The 18,748-nt window shown below is 47.4% G+C and overlaps 1 protein-coding gene across 2 annotated transcripts; it reads right to left on the bottom strand.

Moving 5' to 3' along the window:
- Nucleotides 1-2,030: 2,030 nt before the first annotated feature.
- On the bottom strand, nucleotides 2,031-13,549 carry LOC125449352 (zinc finger and BTB domain-containing protein 3-like). Of its 2 annotated transcripts, none has more exons than XM_048525095.2 (2): nucleotides 12,963-13,549; nucleotides 2,031-6,325 (listed from the first exon to the last, which is right to left on the bottom strand). In XM_048525095.2, the coding sequence occupies exon 2, from the start codon at nucleotides 6,246-6,248 to the stop codon at nucleotides 4,641-4,643; it is 1,608 nt and encodes a 535-aa protein (XP_048381052.1). In that variant the 5' UTR covers nucleotides 6,249-6,325; nucleotides 12,963-13,549; the 3' UTR covers nucleotides 2,031-4,640. The 2 variants fall into 2 exon arrangements, with proteins under 2 accessions (XP_048381052.1, XP_048381051.1); XM_048525094.2 differs by having other exon boundaries at nucleotides 12,967-13,546.
- Nucleotides 13,550-18,748: the final 5,199 nt, after the last annotated feature.

Genomic DNA, 18,748 nt, shown 5'->3' with positions numbered 1-18,748 from the left:
CGGTGATGTTATCTAGAGCAGGTGCAGCTTGGACTCTGGATTGTTGGTTCAGAGGTAAGGACGCTACCACCGGGCAGCAAAAGCCTTTCTGAACTGCAACTTTACACCATCTTTCCTGATAGAACTCACTTTGTGAGGATTCACGACAACCATCTGTGTGAGCACTAGCCTCACTGCAGGATAGGAGTGGTAAGCAACTAGAGAGTTCTGGGTTGATTTGGGATCTGTTGAGCTGGTTTGAGGCTTTGATAAGCCAGAGATAAGTGTGCAAGGAGAGAGAGGGGAGGAAGAATCTATCCAGCCTCTTTCCACAAAACCAGCCCGTCCACCCGAGGAAACCTCCAAACAACTTCCCATTCAAGTCAAACAATTCTTATGGAGACCAAAATGTACACAGTACAATTAGAGAGTCTGGGTGTCCTCAGTCTTTTTGCAAAGAGGAGTTGCATTTCAAACTTATTCTTGTTCAAAGTGCCGATTTAGCAAATTTCAGAAAGATGAGGATTGCCGCAACATCAAAGATAAGAGACACACTTGGAGATGGATGAGCTAGAGGGGAGTGTGCGGTGAGGCCACATCGTCCATTCCTTTCCCACCAACCCAAATTGTTGCACTCACCTTTGTAAAGTTAAAGCCCTGCCCCATTCCCAATTAAATTTTGAAATGTCTTGCAATCTTATCTGAGTGGTCAATGACTGCCTCCTTTGTTTACAACGCTGGCCCCTCCACACATTGCACTGTGCCTGTCACCTGTCCATTTTGGATCGGCTCAGTCTTTGGGTGAAAACTTCTTGCCAGCTGTCACACAATTTGAGGATATTGTTGTTCTTGTTCCGAATGTGAGGAGTTGGGAACGCTTTCCTCTTGAGTAAAGGAAGTTTGTGGGAGGATTGAATTGAGTTGTTGGTAAAATCAGGAAGGGACGTCAGGTGGACAAGGGAGAAACTGGTCCTGGTGGCACAAGGGTCAGTCACCAGGAGGAGAAAGATTGAAGAGAATTAGTGGAGATGAGGATCATTACATTGCGATTTGGAATGTGTAGCCGAAAGGCTTGTGGAAGTAAGTTCGCCAGGAACTTTCACAAGTTTGGGAGCGGGGGGTGAATACTTGAAATGCCTTTGCAGAGGGCTGGGGCACAAGGAAAAACCCATATTAGGCAGCAACTGTACAGAAACACTACATTAACATTTCAGGTTGATGGTCTTACATTGGGGACCAGGAATAACTAGATGGCTCTTTCAAAGACTCTGCAGAGCACAATGGGTAGAATGACTGCCTTGGTTGCTGAGGTTTCTCTGACCCAGTTTAATGCCAGCTCCAAACCTGACTAGTTGAAAAATTCCTATAGAATTTGATTTTTATTTTCAAACCCCTGATGGGGTGTTTGCCCTAATTGTGTTTATTTAAAATAACAGTACAATGCTAGAACTCTCCATAGTTGTGTCCCTGCTCGGGGTGGGGTGGGGTGGGGGTGGGGGGTCCACAGCCTATGGACACTAGGGGATGGATCACCTTCCAAAAATAATACTTTAAGAGTTTCCTTTGTCATTAGGACTTTTGTAATTTCATATTTTGAAGATTTTTTAACCAGTTTGTTATAATTTTCTCCAATTGTAGGACTCTTGTAGCCTCCTAGGGCCCATTGATGCTGAGTTTAGCACCTGAATATTTTGAAATAGTGGATTATCACAGAATATTACTTAAATGGGGAAAGACTACAGAAACCTATGGGAGAGGGATTGGGAGTCCTTGTCCATGAGTCACAAAAAAAACTACCACTCAATTTCAGGAAAGGTAAATAGAATGTTGACTGTGTTTTGAAAAGGAGTGGAGCGTAAGAGTAGGGAAGTTTTTGCTAAAACTATACAAGGCACTGGTCAGACTATAGATGAAAAACTGAACAGTTTTGAGTCCCTTATCTAAGGAAAGATATACTGGCATGGGAAGCAGTCAGAGACAATTCATCAGCTTCATTCAGGGTATGGAGAGACTGTCTTATGAGAAGTTGAAAAAGTTTGTGCCTGCACTCATTGGAATATACAAGAATGAAAGGCAACTTTATTGAAACATACTACAGTCTTGGGGGTACAACTCAATGATAAAACATTTGACTGCAGATCAAGAGGTCCCCTGGTTCATATTCAGATGGCCCCTATTTTAAGGGCAGCACGGTGCCTCACAGCGCCAGGGACCTAGGTTTGATTCCATCCTGGGGCAACTGTCTAGGGTTTGCACACTCTTCCCCATGTCTGCAAGGGCTTGCTCCAGTTCTCTCCCACAGTCCAAAGATGTGCATGTTAGATGGATTGGCTGTACTAACCTGCCCGTGGTGTCCACAAATGTGCAGGCTAGCTATGGGAAATGCAGGATTACAGAAATAGGGTAGGGGAGTAAGTCTGGGTGGAATGCTTTTTGCAGGGTTGTTGTGGGCTCAATGGGGCAAAATGGCCTGTTTCCATACTGTTGGGATTGTATGATTCTTAAGGGACTTGAACCAGAAGATATAATCTCTGACTTCACCTCACGAAGAAGCAGCACTCCGAAAGCTTGTGATTCCAAATAAACCTGTTGGACTATAACCTGGAATCATGTGACTTCTGATTTTGTCTGACAGTCACCTCCACATCAGAGTAAGGAGGTCACCTATTTTAAGACAGAGATGAGGAGGAATTTCTTCTTGGAGGCTAGTGACAGTGGAATTCTTAACTGTAGAGGTTTGAGGTTTGGTAACTAAGTATGCTAAGAAAGACAGATTTTTAATTGGTAAAAGATTGAGAGTTATGGGGAAGGAGTTGAAGATGATCAGATCAGCCATGATCTCATTAAATGAGAGAGAAGAGTCAATGGGCTGAATTAGTCCCACTTCAGCTCTTATGTCTTATGGAGAAGTCAAAGGCCAAATAAAAATGGGTGGAAAGCCAACTGGATCAGCAAATAGCAACTCCAGAACTGGGAATGTCCTCACCCTGGCACAGTTTACCAGAATGTAGCATTGTCCTCTGTTTACAAGATCAGGAACATAAACAAATAAATATTCCAAAGGCATATGGGATACTTGTATTACATTGCAGTAGTTAGGCCACAGCTGGATTACTGTGTTCAGTTCTGGTTGCCTCACTAAAAGAATTAAAGGTTAGGGTGAGCAGGTGGGTTAGTGGAGCCGAGTCCACAGAAAGATCAAACATGATCTTATTGAATGGTGGAGTGGGCTCAAAAGGCCAGATGGCCTACTCCTGCTCGAATTTCTTACGTTTTATAGGAAGGATGCAATTACACTTGAGGGAGTGCAGAATCTCCAGGGAGTTGCCTGGGCTAGGGTGTTTCAGCAATGAAGACAGGATGGGCATGAGTTGTTTTCCTTAGAGCAGTGAAGGCTGAGGAGCATAAAATTGAGAAGCATAAGGAGAGAAAGATCCATCTTAGTGGGGGCATAGATTTAAGGTACAGAGCAGGAGGGTTTAGAAGGGATTTAAGGCAGCATTTTCTTTCACCCAGAGGGTGATGGGTATCTGGAACTTACTGCCGAGAAAGGAGGTACAGTTGGGGAACATCAAGACATCTAAGTATTCAGATGATCACTTGGATATTCATAGCATAAAAGGCTACATGAGGGGGGCTCTTGTGCAGCACTGTCCTTACCACTGAGACAGGAGACCCGAATATGAGTCCCACTTACTCACAGATTGGTGTCATAACATCTCTGAACAGGTTTATCAGAAAATAACAACAAGGCTACAGGTCAAATGCTGGAAAATGAGACAAGATAAGTGCTTATTGACTGCACAGAAATGATGAGTCTCTTTCCTAAGCTGCTAAACTATTTGACTGTAAAACAAATCCCATGTCACTGTGCACGGTGAGACCAAACTAAATGGGTCTATGAACAGGACCTACAGACCTAACAAAGACATCCCTCCTACTTCAAAACTGTCCCTGTGAACACATCTACCCCTTCCTGCTCTGCGGGTGCTCCACACTGTGACACATTTACATTTAGAAATTACCATCACAAGAATGGTCAACAGCATTATTACACAGCAGTGAGGTGATTGCGTCGAGCAAATCGATGATTGTTTTAATATATGTAACAAACTAAATGCTGTTAAATCATCACCCATTTGACCCAGAGAGAGTACGAACAAAGAAATTAATTGGAAACAAAGACCCATTCCTCAAATGTACAGCTTTTACTCAACTGCTCCTGGGACCGAATTTAAAGTCATTTTACAGGATGGCTGGTGTGGATATATATATATATATATGTATATATTAAAAGACTTTTTGTTGCAATTTTGTGTTTTTTTTCCCCTCCAAATGTTAGAACTCTTGTAGCATCGAAAACTGTCCACTGTCACTTCAGGACACAAAGTGGGAGTGCGGAGAAAGAGTTGGTGGTGGGGTAAGAGTTGAGAAGGCAGGAGAGGGAAGAGTGGGGGAAACGGGGGGAAGAGTTGAAGATAGAAGAGGGGGAAGAGTTGAGAATAGATGATGAAAGAAGAGTTGAGTTGAAGATGGAAAAGGGGAGGAAAGAATTGAGTTGAGGATAGAAGAAGGGGGAAAAGAGTTCAGTTGAGGATGGAAGCAGGGGGAGGGGGGGAAGAGTTGAGGATGGAGGAGAGGTCGGGGAATGGGGATGGATTTCATTTCCACTGTTCTGAAGGAGGCTTGTCCAGCCACTTCCAGCCCCCGTTGGAGTCCTGTCGTCCGGGGCTGGGTCCGGGGCCAGGACCAGGGCCAGGCCCTGGCCCAGGGGATGAGGATGAGACCTGGGCGTTATGGTACTTGCGCATATGGCGGTACAGGTCCCCGGACTGAGAGTAGCGACGAAGACAGAAGCGGCAGCTGTGGGGTCTCTCTCGGGTGTGCACCAGGGCATGGCGCTTCAGGCTGTAGGCGCAGGAGAAAGTCTTGCCGCAAGCCCCACAGGTTGGCAGCTCATCCTCGGAGCCAGCTGGGCCCGTTCCAGGCCCAGGCGGCAGGTCCTGGAAGTACAGCTTGGCTGAAAGGCCCAGGGCGGCCGGAGTTCCCAGGTCTCCGGGAGAGGCCTGTGGAGCAGGAGCGGGAAGGCCCCGGTGCTGCTGGTGGTAGAGGCTGGGAGCCGGGAACGCGTCGTCCTCTGAAGGCATCTCATCCTCATCCGAGATCACAATGTGGCCCCCGCCCCCTCCACTGCAGGCCAAGGCTGGGGCCTGGGGTTGGGCTAACTCTGTGGGTGGGCAGCCTCGGGACGGCTGCTGAAAGAGCTCATCAAGCTGAGGGCAACAGGAGGCTGCTGTCTCCACCTCCTCAGCCTCGCCTTCGGGTGGCTCCTCACCGCCCTCCTCCTCCGAGAACAGGTCATCCTCCACCTTGACAGTGATCAGATCGCCGTCCTCCTCCGTGTCTCCGTCCCTGGCTGCCTCCTCGTCCTCCTCCTCGTGGGGCTTCCTCCTCCGGCCACTCCTCTCGCCCGACACCCCGGCCCAGCGAGGGCCCGAGGCCTCAGCCGTCGAGGACGAGGGGCTAGCCAGGACATTGCCAGCTGGCCTGCTGGGGTAGGCCTCCGTTTCCATGCCAGCCTGGCTGGTGGTAGTGTCTGCTGGCTCGGGTGGCCAGCGGCCAGGGCCTGAAGCCGGGGCCTCAGGCTGCAACAGCAGGAGGGAGGCCCCAGCCCCGTTCTGCTCACCCTCCGGGCGCCCTGAGGCATATGGCAGCTCCGTTGGCAGTGGGAGCTGCCTCCGAGGCAGTGCTTGTGGGGGAGGTGCTGGAGGAGGAGGCACAACCCCCTGGTAGGAGGCGGACAGGCCCAAAGTTCCGAGGCCGCCTCCTGCACCTGGTGGCGGTTGCTGCTGGGCCTCGTCCTCTTTGCGGGTGCTGTCGGCCTCAGCCAGGGCCCGGGCCTTCAGGCGGCCCTTGCACACCTTGACGATGTCGTTCATGTGCAAGAAGCTGGCGGCAGCCAGGACGTCTTCGGTGGGAGCGCCGCTGAAGCGGAGCCGGCCCTCGTACATGAACTCGAGCAGCAACGAGAAGGCCGGTGCCGTGACTATCTCGTCATCCAGGCCGACCACGTCCCGGCGGCCTGCTGTCACTGCCGCCGCCTCCTCCTTGTAGAACATGTGGAAGTAGGTGCTAAAGGAGGCCAGCACAGCTCGGTGGGCCTGGAACTGCACTGCCCCCACCAGCACTGTGCAATCACACAGAAAACCCTGGTGCCTCTGGTCCCGCAGGCTCTGCAGCAGCACACGACCGTGGTCTGGGAATTCCATCGGGGTGAACTGTGTGTTGGGGGTAGGGGGATCAGGGATTGTCTCAGACTCACAGGGAGCCTCAGGCCTTGCTCATCCTGGAACAGAAAAGAGAGTGGAGAAGGATCATTCAGTGACACTGGACTGACATGAAGGCAGCTTCCATATTTACCAAATCTGGATGGTCCTTGGAGAAAAGAGAGTGCCTGCTCCCTCAGCATTGACCCTCCAACCTCACGGCACCCTGTCAGCACTGACCCTCCGACGTCAAGGCACCCCCTCGGCACTGACCCTCCCACCTCACGGCACCCCGTCAGCACTGACCCTCCCACCTCACGGCACCCCCTCGGCACTGACCCTCCCACCTCACGGCACCCCCTCAGCACTGACCCTCCGACGGCACAGCACCCCCTCGGGACTGACCCTCCAACGTCACGGCACCCCCTCAGCACTGAACCTCCGACGGCACGGCACCCCCTCGGGACTGACCCTCCAACGTCACGGCACCCCCTCAGCACTGAACCTCCGACGGCACGGCACCCCCTCGGCACTGAAGCTCCGACGGCACGGCGCCCCTTGGCATTGACTCCCTGACAACACAGCACCCCCTTGGCATTGACCCTCCAACGTCACGGCACCCCCTCAGCACTGACCCTCCCACCTCACGGCACCCCCTCGGCATTGACCCTCCGACGTCACGGCACCCCCTCGGCACTGGACCTCCATCGTCACGGCACCCCCTCAGCACTGGACCTCCGTCGTCACGGCACCCCCTCAGCACTGGACCTCCGTCGTCACGGCACCCCCTCAGCACTGACCCTCTGACGTCACGGCACCCCCTCGGCACTGACCCTCCGACGTCACGGCACTCCCTTGGCACTGACCCACCGACGTGGCGGCACCCCCTCGGCATTGTCCTCCGACGTCACGGCACCCCCTCGTCACTGACCCTCCGACGTCACGGCACCCCCTTGGCACTGACCCTCCGACAACATGGCACCCCCTCGGCACTGAACCTCTGATGGCTTGGCACCTCCTGACAGCACTGACCCACCGACAGCATGGCACCTTCTCACAGCACTGACCCTCTGACAGTGCGGCACCCCCTCACAGCACTGACCCTCCAGCAGCACGGCACCCCCTCGCAGCACTGGCCCTCTGATGGTTTGGCACTGCCTCACAGTGGTGACCCTCCAACAACATGGCGCCCCCTTAGCACTGACCCTCCGAGGGCATGGTGCCCCATAAATGGGACAGTCACATTAACACCAATAACCAACATTTACATTGCATAGGAACCAGGAGGTCATTCAGCCGCTTGAGACTGTCCCACTATTCATTTAACCAAAGCTGATCTCTTTGCAACTCCATTTACTCCCTCCTTGGTCCCTTAACTCTTAATTCCTCTTTACCAAACAAAATCTATTGATTCCCAGTTTTGTCACCTGTAAGTAATGCGCAGGGCTTGTTGACAATCTGGGTATACATCTACATTTTATACATACGGAGAAAGAGTGCAGGAGGAGAAACGGGAGAGGGGGAAGAGAAAGAAAGAGAGAGAACAAAATGGCAGTTCCAGATCTCCTATCCCCTTTATGTGAAGAATTGCCTCATCAAACCTGAGTCAACAGAATTAATGATCTCACAGGAAAAGCATCTCCAGGTATCAGCAATCATTATATGACTGAATTTTAGATTCCATATGATGGAGAGGGGGCTGGGTCCCTCAGCATCATTTTTTAAACAAATTTAAATGAGGGGAATTATGAGGGTGCGAAAGCGGCACTGGCTAAAGTCATTTGGCAAAGTGTGTTAAAGGATGGGTCAATAAGAGACGCGTTTAAGCGGATATTTCAGAATACACAGAATAGATACATTCAAAGAGTATAAAAAATTCCAAGGGATGGACTCACTACTCAATGTTACCAATTATCAATGTGAAAAACAGGATGTAAATATTATAAAAATAACATTGTGTGTTGACAAGTGGTATTAAAAAATTAGAACATAAAAGATTGCAAAGATTAGCAAGGAGAGACAAATTACAGCAAGAGGGAAAGCTGGCTAGAAACATAAAGAGAGATGGTAAGAGTTTCCATAAATATTTTAAAAGGGAACGAGTTAAAAAAGTGAGCACTGTTCCTGTGAAAAGTGAATCTGGAAAATTATAGAGTCACAGGATTTTACAGTATGGAGGAGTCTATTTGACTCGCTGCCCGTATACCAGCTCCCAAAAGAGATCCCAGCTGGTCCCATTCTCCAGCACTATCTCCGTAGTGCTCTAAATGTACCACTTTCAAACATATATCCAGGTCACTTTTCAAGCTTGGTATGGGATCCACCTCCATCACTATCTCAGGCAGCTTGTTCCAAATCCTATCAACACTCTGAGTAAAGGTGTTTTGCCTCATCTCACTGACAATCTTGAAATTGTGACCCCTCTTTACTGACATACCAAATAGTGGAAACAGAATATCTTTCTTTACCCTGTCAAAATTGTTCATAATTTTGAACATCTCAACCTCTTAATCTTCTATGCTCCAAGGAGAATAAACCCAATCTCTCTACTCTCTCTTTGGTTCTAAAATCCCTCATTCTTATTATCACTTTGGTAAATCTCCTTTGCATTCCCTCCAAGGCTTTACCGTTCTTCCCTAAAATAAAGGTGCCCAGGGCTGAGCAGAACACTCCAAATTAATAATGAAAAATAAGGAGTTGGAAGATGAATTGCACAGATATTTTACATTGATCTTCACTGTAGAGGATACCAGTGACATCTCTGAAGCAGTTAAAAATCAGGAAATGAAATGAAGGACGGAACTCAGGGAAATCACAATCACCAGAGAAGCAGCCTCCCCCCTTTAATATTTCAGCTTGATCTGTCTTAACCGCTCCATTGTCTGGGAGAGAAAGTTTCTCCCAAATTCCCAACTGTTTTTATTAGTGACTGTCTGACATTGATGGCTGAACCCTAAACCCCAGAGACAATAGATATAGTTTTGAGAAGAACCACTTAGCTATCCTGTCTCTTTGACAGATTTGTCCAATTACAGCCACTCAGCCCCACAGCTATTTTCCCCAAATTGTTACTCTACAGACCGAAAAGTACCCAGGTCCTGATGGACTTCAACCCAAGGGCTTAAAAAAATTGGCTTGTGAGACAGTTCACACATTGCTTTTAATTTGTAAAATTCCCATTAGATTGGAAAGCAGGAAACCACATGCCAGTTAGATTTGCTGTGGAGAAAATGTTAAAAGTTACTAATCAAAAGGTATAGCAGAGTGCTTAGATAAATTGAAGATAATCAGGCAGAGTCAGCACGATTTTGTGAAAGAGAATCATGTTCAACCAATCTATTGGAGTTATTTGAAAAGAAATTATGCATTATGAATAAAGAGGATTTCCAGAAGGCAGTTGATAATGTGCCAAATGAAAAGTTTTTGACAATATTCAAAGTTCACTGTGTTGGGGTGACATATTAGCATGGAGAAAGGAGTGTTTGGAAGGCAGAATATATTATGCATTAATGGTCTTTTTCAGATTGGCAAAATAAGACAGTGGCATGCCACAAGGTGGTGTTGCTGGGATTTCAACTATTTAGAATTTATGTAAATGACTTGGAGAAAGAAATTAAAGGTATCAATGCTAAATTTGCCCATGAAACAAAGATGGATGCTGTGAGGTGCAGAGGATTCTGGCTGTCCAGTGCATGAATCTTAAAAGTATCCAGGGAGAGCAAGTAATTCAGAAAGACAACAAAAGTAAGGAGGTTTTGCTTCACCTATACAGAGCATCGGAGAGACCACGTCTGGAATATCGTGTACAATTTCGGTCCCCTTATTTAAATAAAGGATGTAAATGCATTGGAGGCATTTCAGACATTTACTAGGCTAATACCGGGAATGGGCAAGTTCATTTATGAGGAAAGGTTGAACTGGCTAGGCTAATATCTACTGCAGTTCAGAAGAGTAAGGGGCCAATTGATTGAAACATATACGATCCTGAGGGGTTTTGACAGGATGGATGTGGAGAGGACGTTTCCCCTTATGGGAGAATCTAGAACTGAGAGTTATTATTTAAAAGATCAGGAGTCATACATTTAAACCTGCTTTCTCTCAGAGGATTGAAATTCTTTAGCACTCATTGCCTGAATAGAATCATAGAACCCCTCCAGTGTGGGAGCAGGCCATTTGGCCCTTGAGTCCACACTGAATGTCCGAAGAGCATCCCAAACCCCCTACCCTATCTCTGTAACCCTGCATTTCCCATGGCCAATCCACCTAACCTGCACATCTTTGGCCTTCATTGAATAGGTAGTGGAAGCAGAGTCCTTGAACAATTTTAAGAGCTAGGCAAATAGGTGCTTAATAAACAAAGGTTATGGGGGGGGCAGGGGTTAACGTAGATTTGAGGTTATAATCAGCTCAGCTGTGATGTTACTGGATCACAGAATGTGCTCGAGTGGCTGAATGGCCTACTCTTCCTTATTCATATGTTTGTCTGAATTTGATGGTTCTATTCCACTTGAGGAAACAGTTTCTATCAACTCTGTCGAGTCCTTTAATCATCTTAGATACCTTGACTGGCTAATCCGATTGAAGAAGGAAGTGACAGAGGTGGGTGCAACATTTAAAAGAGATTTGCACAGGTGGATGAACAGGAAAAGTTTAGAGGGATATGGGACAAATGCTGGCAAACTGGACTAGTTCTGTTTAGGAAACCTGGTTGGCATGGATGATTTGGGCAAAAGGGTCTGTTTCCCTTTAAGGGACTGTACGACTCTATGGCCCCCTAATCTTCCACACTCAAGGAAATGTGAGCACAGTCTGTGCAACTCATCCTTGGAATTTAACACTTTCCAAACCCACCTTCCATGTTGGTAATACTGCTTCACATCAACCTCCTCCCAGCCCTCTTCAACTTCCCCGGTCACCCTAATCTATTCCTTCCAGTCTCATGTGTTTATGCAGCCTCCCCCCTTTAATATTTCAGCTTGATCTGTCTTAACCGCTCCATTGTCTGGGAGAGAAAGTTTCTCCCAAATTCCCAACTGTTTTTATTAGTGACTGTCTGACATTGATGGCTGAACCCTAAACCCCAGAGACAATAGATATAGTTTTGAGAAGAACCACTTAGCTATCCTGTCTCTTTGACAGATTTGTCCAATTACAGCCACTCAGCCCCACAGCTATTTTCCCCAACAACTCAATAACCCTTTTCTTTGAAGATGTTTCCCTGGAGTAGAATTAGCCAGAACAGTGTCAGCAGAGAGTGCTGGCTTGTAGGCCCGATGTGCGAACTCCTGGAATGGTGGCAGGGTGCTGTAGTAATGGTGAAGCAGGACTCTTGGCTGCGTTGGGCCTGGAGTGGGACACTTTTGGCATCAGTGGTGTCGGTGCCTGGAACAGGGACCGTGCATTAGTTCTGCAGCTGTGTTTGGGACCCCAGTCGATGAAAATGAACTCAATTTCAGTACTTTTCCTTTCATTGTTTTTTACATCAAAATGGTGCCTAATTGTGTACCTTTCCCTCTATCTCTGTGGACATGTTTGACAATAAATCATTCTTTCATTCATTCACTCACTGCCTCAAATAAAACATTCTCATCTCCCCCTCGGGTCCTTTTCTTTAGTCTCTTCAATCTGTGTTACACTGGTGATGGATCCTCCTGCTGCTTTTCTCACTCATTCATTCGACCCAAACATCTTCCTGATTTTGAACTTCACAAATCAATATCCCGCTGAACCTTCCCTTCTCCATGAGGAATGGTCCCAGCGTCTCCAGAATCCCGCATGAACCAAAGTCCCTCTTTCTGGGTCCCATTCCAGTAAAACTCCTCTACGTCCTCTGCAAGGCCCTGAGATCCTTCCTGAAGTTTGGAACCCAGAATTGAATATGACGCTTTAGTTGGGGACTAACCAGTGTTTATACTTTTTAACTTGGTGCCTTTATCGAGCAGGTCGAGGATTCCAGTGTTGATTTTGTGTTTCATCAGAGTTGTGTTCCAAAAGTTTATCGCTTATTTTAACTTGTTTAAGACTGGATCGGTTTAGCTTGGGACTGCCTCTTCTCAATCAGAAAAAAAACATTCCCTCAACTGGTACCCAAGATGTGGCGGTGGATTTACAAGGGCTGGCTAATATGCATTAAATGCATTAAAGAAGTTGATCTGCTTGAGGCCAGAGATAATGGGAACTGCAGATGCTGGAGAATCCGAGATAACAAAGTGTGGAGCTGGATGAACACAGCAGGCCGAGCAGCATCTCAGGAGCACAAAAGCTGACGTTTCGGGCACAGACCCTTACGATGAAGGGTCTAGTCCCCGAAACGTCAGCTTTTGTGCTCCTGAGATGCTGCTTGGCCTGCTGTGTTCATCCAGCCTCACACTTTGTTATGTTAGATCTGATTGAGGCACAAGATTTTGAGTAAATTTGACGAGGTGGATGCTGAGAGGATGTCTCCAGCTGCGCCAGAGAATCAAAGTAGGGGGCACAGGTCAAATAAAAAAAATTCTCCCGTTTAACACAGGAGGAATTTTCTGTTTCAGAAGGTGGTGGGTCAGAGGAGCTGATTGGTCAGTTGTTACCTCCCGAGGGGATCTGATTGGCGAGTTAGGTGCCCCGCTGAGGGGATCTGATTGTCCAGTTCGTTACCCCCTGAAAGGACCTGATTGGCCAGTTACTTAGCCTCCCTCTCTCTCTATTGGCGGCTCTACAACAATTAAAAAAACGTACTCACTCCGTTCACTGATTGGTCGCAGACTCATAACCAATTCGCAAACGGCTGCCGTCCGCACTGGGAGGGGGCAGGCCTCCACTCAGGCCCGACCCCGCTGTTGATTTGCCAGTCCGACTGTCAATCTGTCTTCGATCGCCGCTGATTGGCTATAGTTTGGCCGTCGCTCGCCCGGCACTCCGCTGTTGATTGTCTGGCGTAGATGTCACTCATTCCAGGTTCTGCGGCTGATTGGTCAGGTGGGCTGTCACTCAACGCTCCGGCCGCAGTCCAATTGGATATTATCCGCGAACCGCTGCCGGGGTGACACACAAAAAAATAACCGAAAAGGGGCGGGAGGGGATAGATCCAGTTCACCCCAGGTTCCGTACCCGCTCCTCCTTCTCTCTGCCTCACACGGCCTCACTCTGTAGAGTCCCGAGCCAGAGTCTCTTCCTCTCCGGAGAAAACCTTCTAAACGCAGCGGCGCCTTTGGTTCCTTTCGCCCACCCCCCCCACAGCGCGAGCCGCCGGAGCTGATGCGCAGGCGCAGAACGGGCCACGACCACGACCAGACCGGAAATGGCTCCCGATCTCGCGAGATCCTCGCCGCTTTCGCCTTGGCAACGCCAAGGTTGGGAGGACTGTCACATGCATTGCACGTTCGGCCCCTGACCGAGCAAGATAGTCGCCGCTGTAGCGCCACCTGGAGGCTTGGAGGACTACATCCACAATCAACACCCCGCTCGGAGACTCTCTTCCCAGTGATCAGCCGTCCCCCTATCGCCACCTGGAGGCTGGGAGGACTTTTCTATACACCTCAGTCCCCCCCACCCCCAGTGCTCCGCTCACCTGTAGCGCCCCCACTGGTTGGGAGGGCTACCACATTCTAACATCCTCCTAGGTTCCTCAATGCTTTGGGAGGACTCCTCCACCACCCTTTTGGAGTCCCTCATCCTGTTTACCATTGACCAGAAGTGAGTAACTCACCTCTTAACTCCACAAAGCCTGCCCAAGGCACAAGGTAAGGGTGGGATGGAATGCCCCCCACTTGCCCCTGGGTGGGGGCAGCCCCAACCACACTCAAGAAACCTGACACCATCCAGGACAAAGCAGCCCCCCCCCCGCTTCGATTGGCACCACATCCACAAACATCCCACTCCCTCCCTCCACCCACCGACGCTCGGTCGCAGCAGTGTGTACCATCTACAAGATGCACAGCAGAAACTCACCAAAGATCCTCAGGCAGCACCTTCCAAAACCCAAGACTTCTACCCACGCAGATGGGAAAGGGCAACAGCTACGTGAGAAATCCACCACCTGTAAGTTCTCCTCCAAGCCGTTCGCTATGCTGACTTGAAAATGGATCACCATTCCTTCCGAGTCACCAGGTCAAAATCCTGCCCCAATGGCGTTGTGAATGCACCTAGATCAAAGAGACTACGGGAGGGAAGCTCACCACCACCTTCTCTGAAGGGAAGTGACACCTTTAGAATTGCTCGGAGAACACCAGTGTAAAACTCTGTCTTAAAGTGACGTGAAGTGGTGGACGTGGGTACAGGTACAATGTTAAAAAGAACATTTAGATAAGTACGTGAATAAGAAATGTTCAGAGGGATACAGGCCAAATGCAGCCAGGTGGAACCACACTGTTAGTTTGGAATTATGGTTGGTATGGACTGAAGGGTCTGTTTCCATGCTGTTTGACTGAGAAATGACCCCATGAGTAGCAACAAAGCAAATATTTTGCTATTTGTCATCGTTAGTGATATAAGTATGATGAATGACCCAAACAGGTTATTCATTGCTATAGAGATGTGGCAGAATTTTGTAGTAAATTAATTCCCTTTTTCCTTCTTTTGTAACACGGTTTCTGTCTGAAGGGAGGAAGAATGGCAGCCCATTTCGCATCTAGCAAGCTCCCATAGACTACATGAATGACTCTTACCTTCTGAGGCCTGGAACACCAAAATTATAGAAGCCTCTGAGAGAAAATAATTCTCCTTATCTGTGGATTGACAGGTGACCCCTCTCAAAGTTAAAACAGTGCCCCCTGGTTTTGGACTGACCCACAAGAGGAAACATCCTTTCCACATTCAAATCGTCAGGCTGTTCAGGGTCTTAGAGCCACCAATAGAACTGTGGAACAAAAGGAAAGTTGCTGGAAAAGCCCAGCGGTTCTGGCAGCATCCGTGAAGGATAAAACAGAGTTAACATTTTGGGTCTGGTGACCCTTCCTCAGAACTATGAACTGTGGATGCTGTGAATCAGGAACAAAAACCGAAGTTGCTGGAAAAGCTCAGCAGGTCTGGCAGCACCTGAGGGCAGAAATTAGCATTAATGATTCGGGTCCAGTGACCCTTCCTCAGAACTGATGGTAGCATGGAAAATGTTGGATTATATGCAGAACACAGGGTGTTGGGAGAGGGTAAGGAGTAAATGATAGGTGGGGATACAGCCAAAAAGAGAGAGAGAAGAACAGTTGGACAGATAAAGGAGTGGATAACAATCTGGCTAGGAGGATGAATAGCTATTAATGGGGACTGTTAGTGATTGACTTTGGGTTGTGTTATCTTGCGTGTCTTGTAAACTTCAGTCAAATTGTCCCTCGCTGCTTTGAATTCCAGAGGATTTAAACCCAGTATGTCCAACCTTTCCTAAATAAGACAACCCACTCCTTCTAGTAAACCTCTGCTGAACTGCCTCAAGCCCCTTTACGTTTAGGGGAGGTGACAGTCTAGTAGAATTATCACTGGACCTGGATTTGAATCCCGCCACGGCAGATGGTGGAATTCTAATTCAATAAAAATCTGGAATTATAGAGTCTGATGTTGTTTGATTATCAGAAAAAAAACACCCTTTAGGGAAGGAAATCTGCCATCCTTACTTGGTCTGGCCGACATGTGACTCCAGACCGATAGCAATGGGGTTAACTCTTATCTGCCCTCTGGGCAATTAGAGATGGGATATTATGATGGCCTGGTCAGCGACGCCTTCATCCTATGAATGAATTTTTAAAATTGCATCTTTAAATAAGCACACTATGCTCTAGGTATGGTCTTACCAATCCGCTATGTAACTGAAGCATAATTTACTTCTTTTTATTTTCAGTTCCTCTCATAATAGACCCCATAATAAGACTGTAAGCTATTGGACCAGAATTTGGCCATTCAGCTCCACCATTCGGTCATGTTTGATATGTTTCTCAACCCCAATCTCCTGCCTTCCCTCCTGTCACCCTCGATCCCTCTTTCCAATCAAGAACCCAGCTATCTCTGTCTTAAATACGCTCAATGACTTGGCCTCTGCAGCAATGAGTTCCATAGATTCATCAGTCTCTGGCTGAAGAAATTTCTTCTTATCATTAAGGGATAACATTCTAACAAGCCACTTCATTATTCGCTGTACCTACACACTTTTTGCGATTTGAGTATTCAAACACATAGATCATTCTGCAACTTAGAATGCTGCAGCTATTCTCTATACCCTGCCTTTTTATTCTTCCTGCCAAAGTGAACAATTTTATCATTTTCCATGTCATATACCAAAGTTTTGCGCGATCACTTAACTTATCCAAATTGGTCTGCATCCTTGTTATGTTATCTTCATAACATGTGTCTTTGTGTCAATTGTAAATTTAGCTCCCACTTCTTCACTTTCCCTTTGGTAAGTCATTGATATAAATTGGAAAATGTTGAGAGCTCAGAACAGATCCATGAGGGACTTGTGATGATAGTGTCACTTTAAAAGATTATTTTGTCTTTTTTTGTTTGAAGAGAATTTGTAAAGGCAGAGGTGCTGAACTGGCTATTGAAGTCAGCTCAAGTAAACAACATGGGAAGCTTTTAGGTTTTCTTTAGAAAAGTTAGAACCATGGAAGCAGCTTGAATGGGAGTGGCCACTTCTCACAGATCAGGCTTTCTAATTTTTTTAGCTTTAAGCAGCAGAAGCTGTTTGGGGTCTCAGGAGAGCTGGAAGCTGTTCAGTGAATGATTCCTCGCTGCTACTTTTTCCGAAATTCCTCTTAATGCTTTATCCCTCCTGGAATGGAGAACTGCTGTTAAGAACCTGAGATAACAAGGTGTGGAGCTGGATGAACACAGCAGGCCAAGCAGCATCTCAGGACCAGGAACGCTGATGTTTCTGCCCCTCTGATGCTGTGTTCATCCAGCTCCACACCTTGTTATCTCGGATTCTCCAGCATCTGCAGTTCCTACTGTCTCTCAGAAGCATCTGTGTCTGAATTTGTGTTTTTGCCAAGGGGTGTGTATATGAAATGTTACCATATTGGAACAGTTAGTTAGTAATAGTTACTGTATCTATTATTCAGTTAAATTTTCCAATTGTTGCTATTCTAAATTCCTTCTTTGTTTGTATTTGAACTATAGTGCTTAAATAAATAGTGTTTTGCTAAGCATTGAGTAGTTTGACCAGTCACATCACATCTGGAACATGCACTTCAGATCTACCTTTAAAATAAGAAAAAGTTAGGGTTTAGGCTACCTTTGTAAAATATTTTGAGGGGCCCCAGTCTGGTCCACTAGTCACATCCTGCGGTGGGAAAAAGACTCATTTATCCGTAGTGCATTTTACTCCTATGAACATAGAACAATACAGCACAGAACTCACCCTTCGGCCCTCAATGTTGCGCCGACCTGTGAACTAATCTAAGCCCCTCCCCCTATACTATCCCATCATTATCCATATGCTTATCCAAGGACTGTTTAAATGCCCCTAATGTGGCTGAGTTAACTACATTGGCAGACAGGGCGTTCCACACCCTTACCACTCTCTGAGTAAAGAACCTGCCTCTGACATCTGTCTTAAATCTATCACCCCTCAATTTGTAGCTATGCTCCCTCATACAAGCCGACATCATCATCCTCGTAAAAAGACTCTCGCTGTCCACCCTATCTAATCCTCTGATCATCTTGTATGTCTCCATTAAATCCCCTCTTAGCCTTCTTCTCTCCAATAAGAACAGACCCAAGTCCCTCAGCCTTTCCTCATAACACCTTTGCTCCAGACCAGGCAACATCCTGATAAATCTCCTCTGCACCTTTTCCAATGATTCCACATCCTTCCAGTAATGGGGCGACCAGAACTGCACGCAGTATTCCAAATGAGGCCGCACTAGCGTTTAGTACAGTTGCAGCATGACATCACGGCTCCGGAACTCCATCCCTCTCCCAATTAAACCTAACACATCGTAAGCCTTCTTAACAGCACTATCAACCTGGGTGGCAACTTTCAGGGATCTATGTACATGGACACCAAGATCCCTCTGCACATCCACACTATCAAGAATCTTTCCATTGACCCAGTATTCTGCCTTCCTATTATTCCTCCCAAAGTAAACCACCTCACACTTATCCGTATTAAACTCCATTTGCCACCTTACAGCCCAATTCTGCAGTTTATCCAAGTCTCCCTGCAACCTGCAACATTCTTCCACACTGTCCACCACTCCACCGACTTTAGTGCCATCTGCAAACTTACTAAACCCATTAACCTATGCCTGTGTTGAAATCGTTTATAAGAATGACAAACAGCAGTGGTCCCAAAACAGATCCTTGAGGCACACCCCCAGTAACCGGACTCCAGGCTGAATATTTTCCATCAACCATCACTCATTGCTTTCTTACAGAAAGCCAGTTTCTAATCCAAACTGCTAAATCTCCCTCAATCCCATGCCTCCGTATTTTCTCCAATAGCCTACCATTTGGAACCTTATCAAAGGCTTTACTGAAGTCCATGTACACCACGCCAACTGCCCGACCCTCATCCACATGCTTGGTCACCTTCT

The sequence above is a fragment of the Stegostoma tigrinum genome, chromosome 42 (assembly GCF_030684315.1).
Source record: "Stegostoma tigrinum isolate sSteTig4 chromosome 42, sSteTig4.hap1, whole genome shotgun sequence".
Classification (NCBI taxonomy): domain Eukaryota; kingdom Metazoa; phylum Chordata; class Chondrichthyes; order Orectolobiformes; family Stegostomatidae; genus Stegostoma; species Stegostoma tigrinum.
Note: the sequence above shows the minus strand (reverse complement) of the source record. Positions and strands in the feature narration are given on the sequence as shown.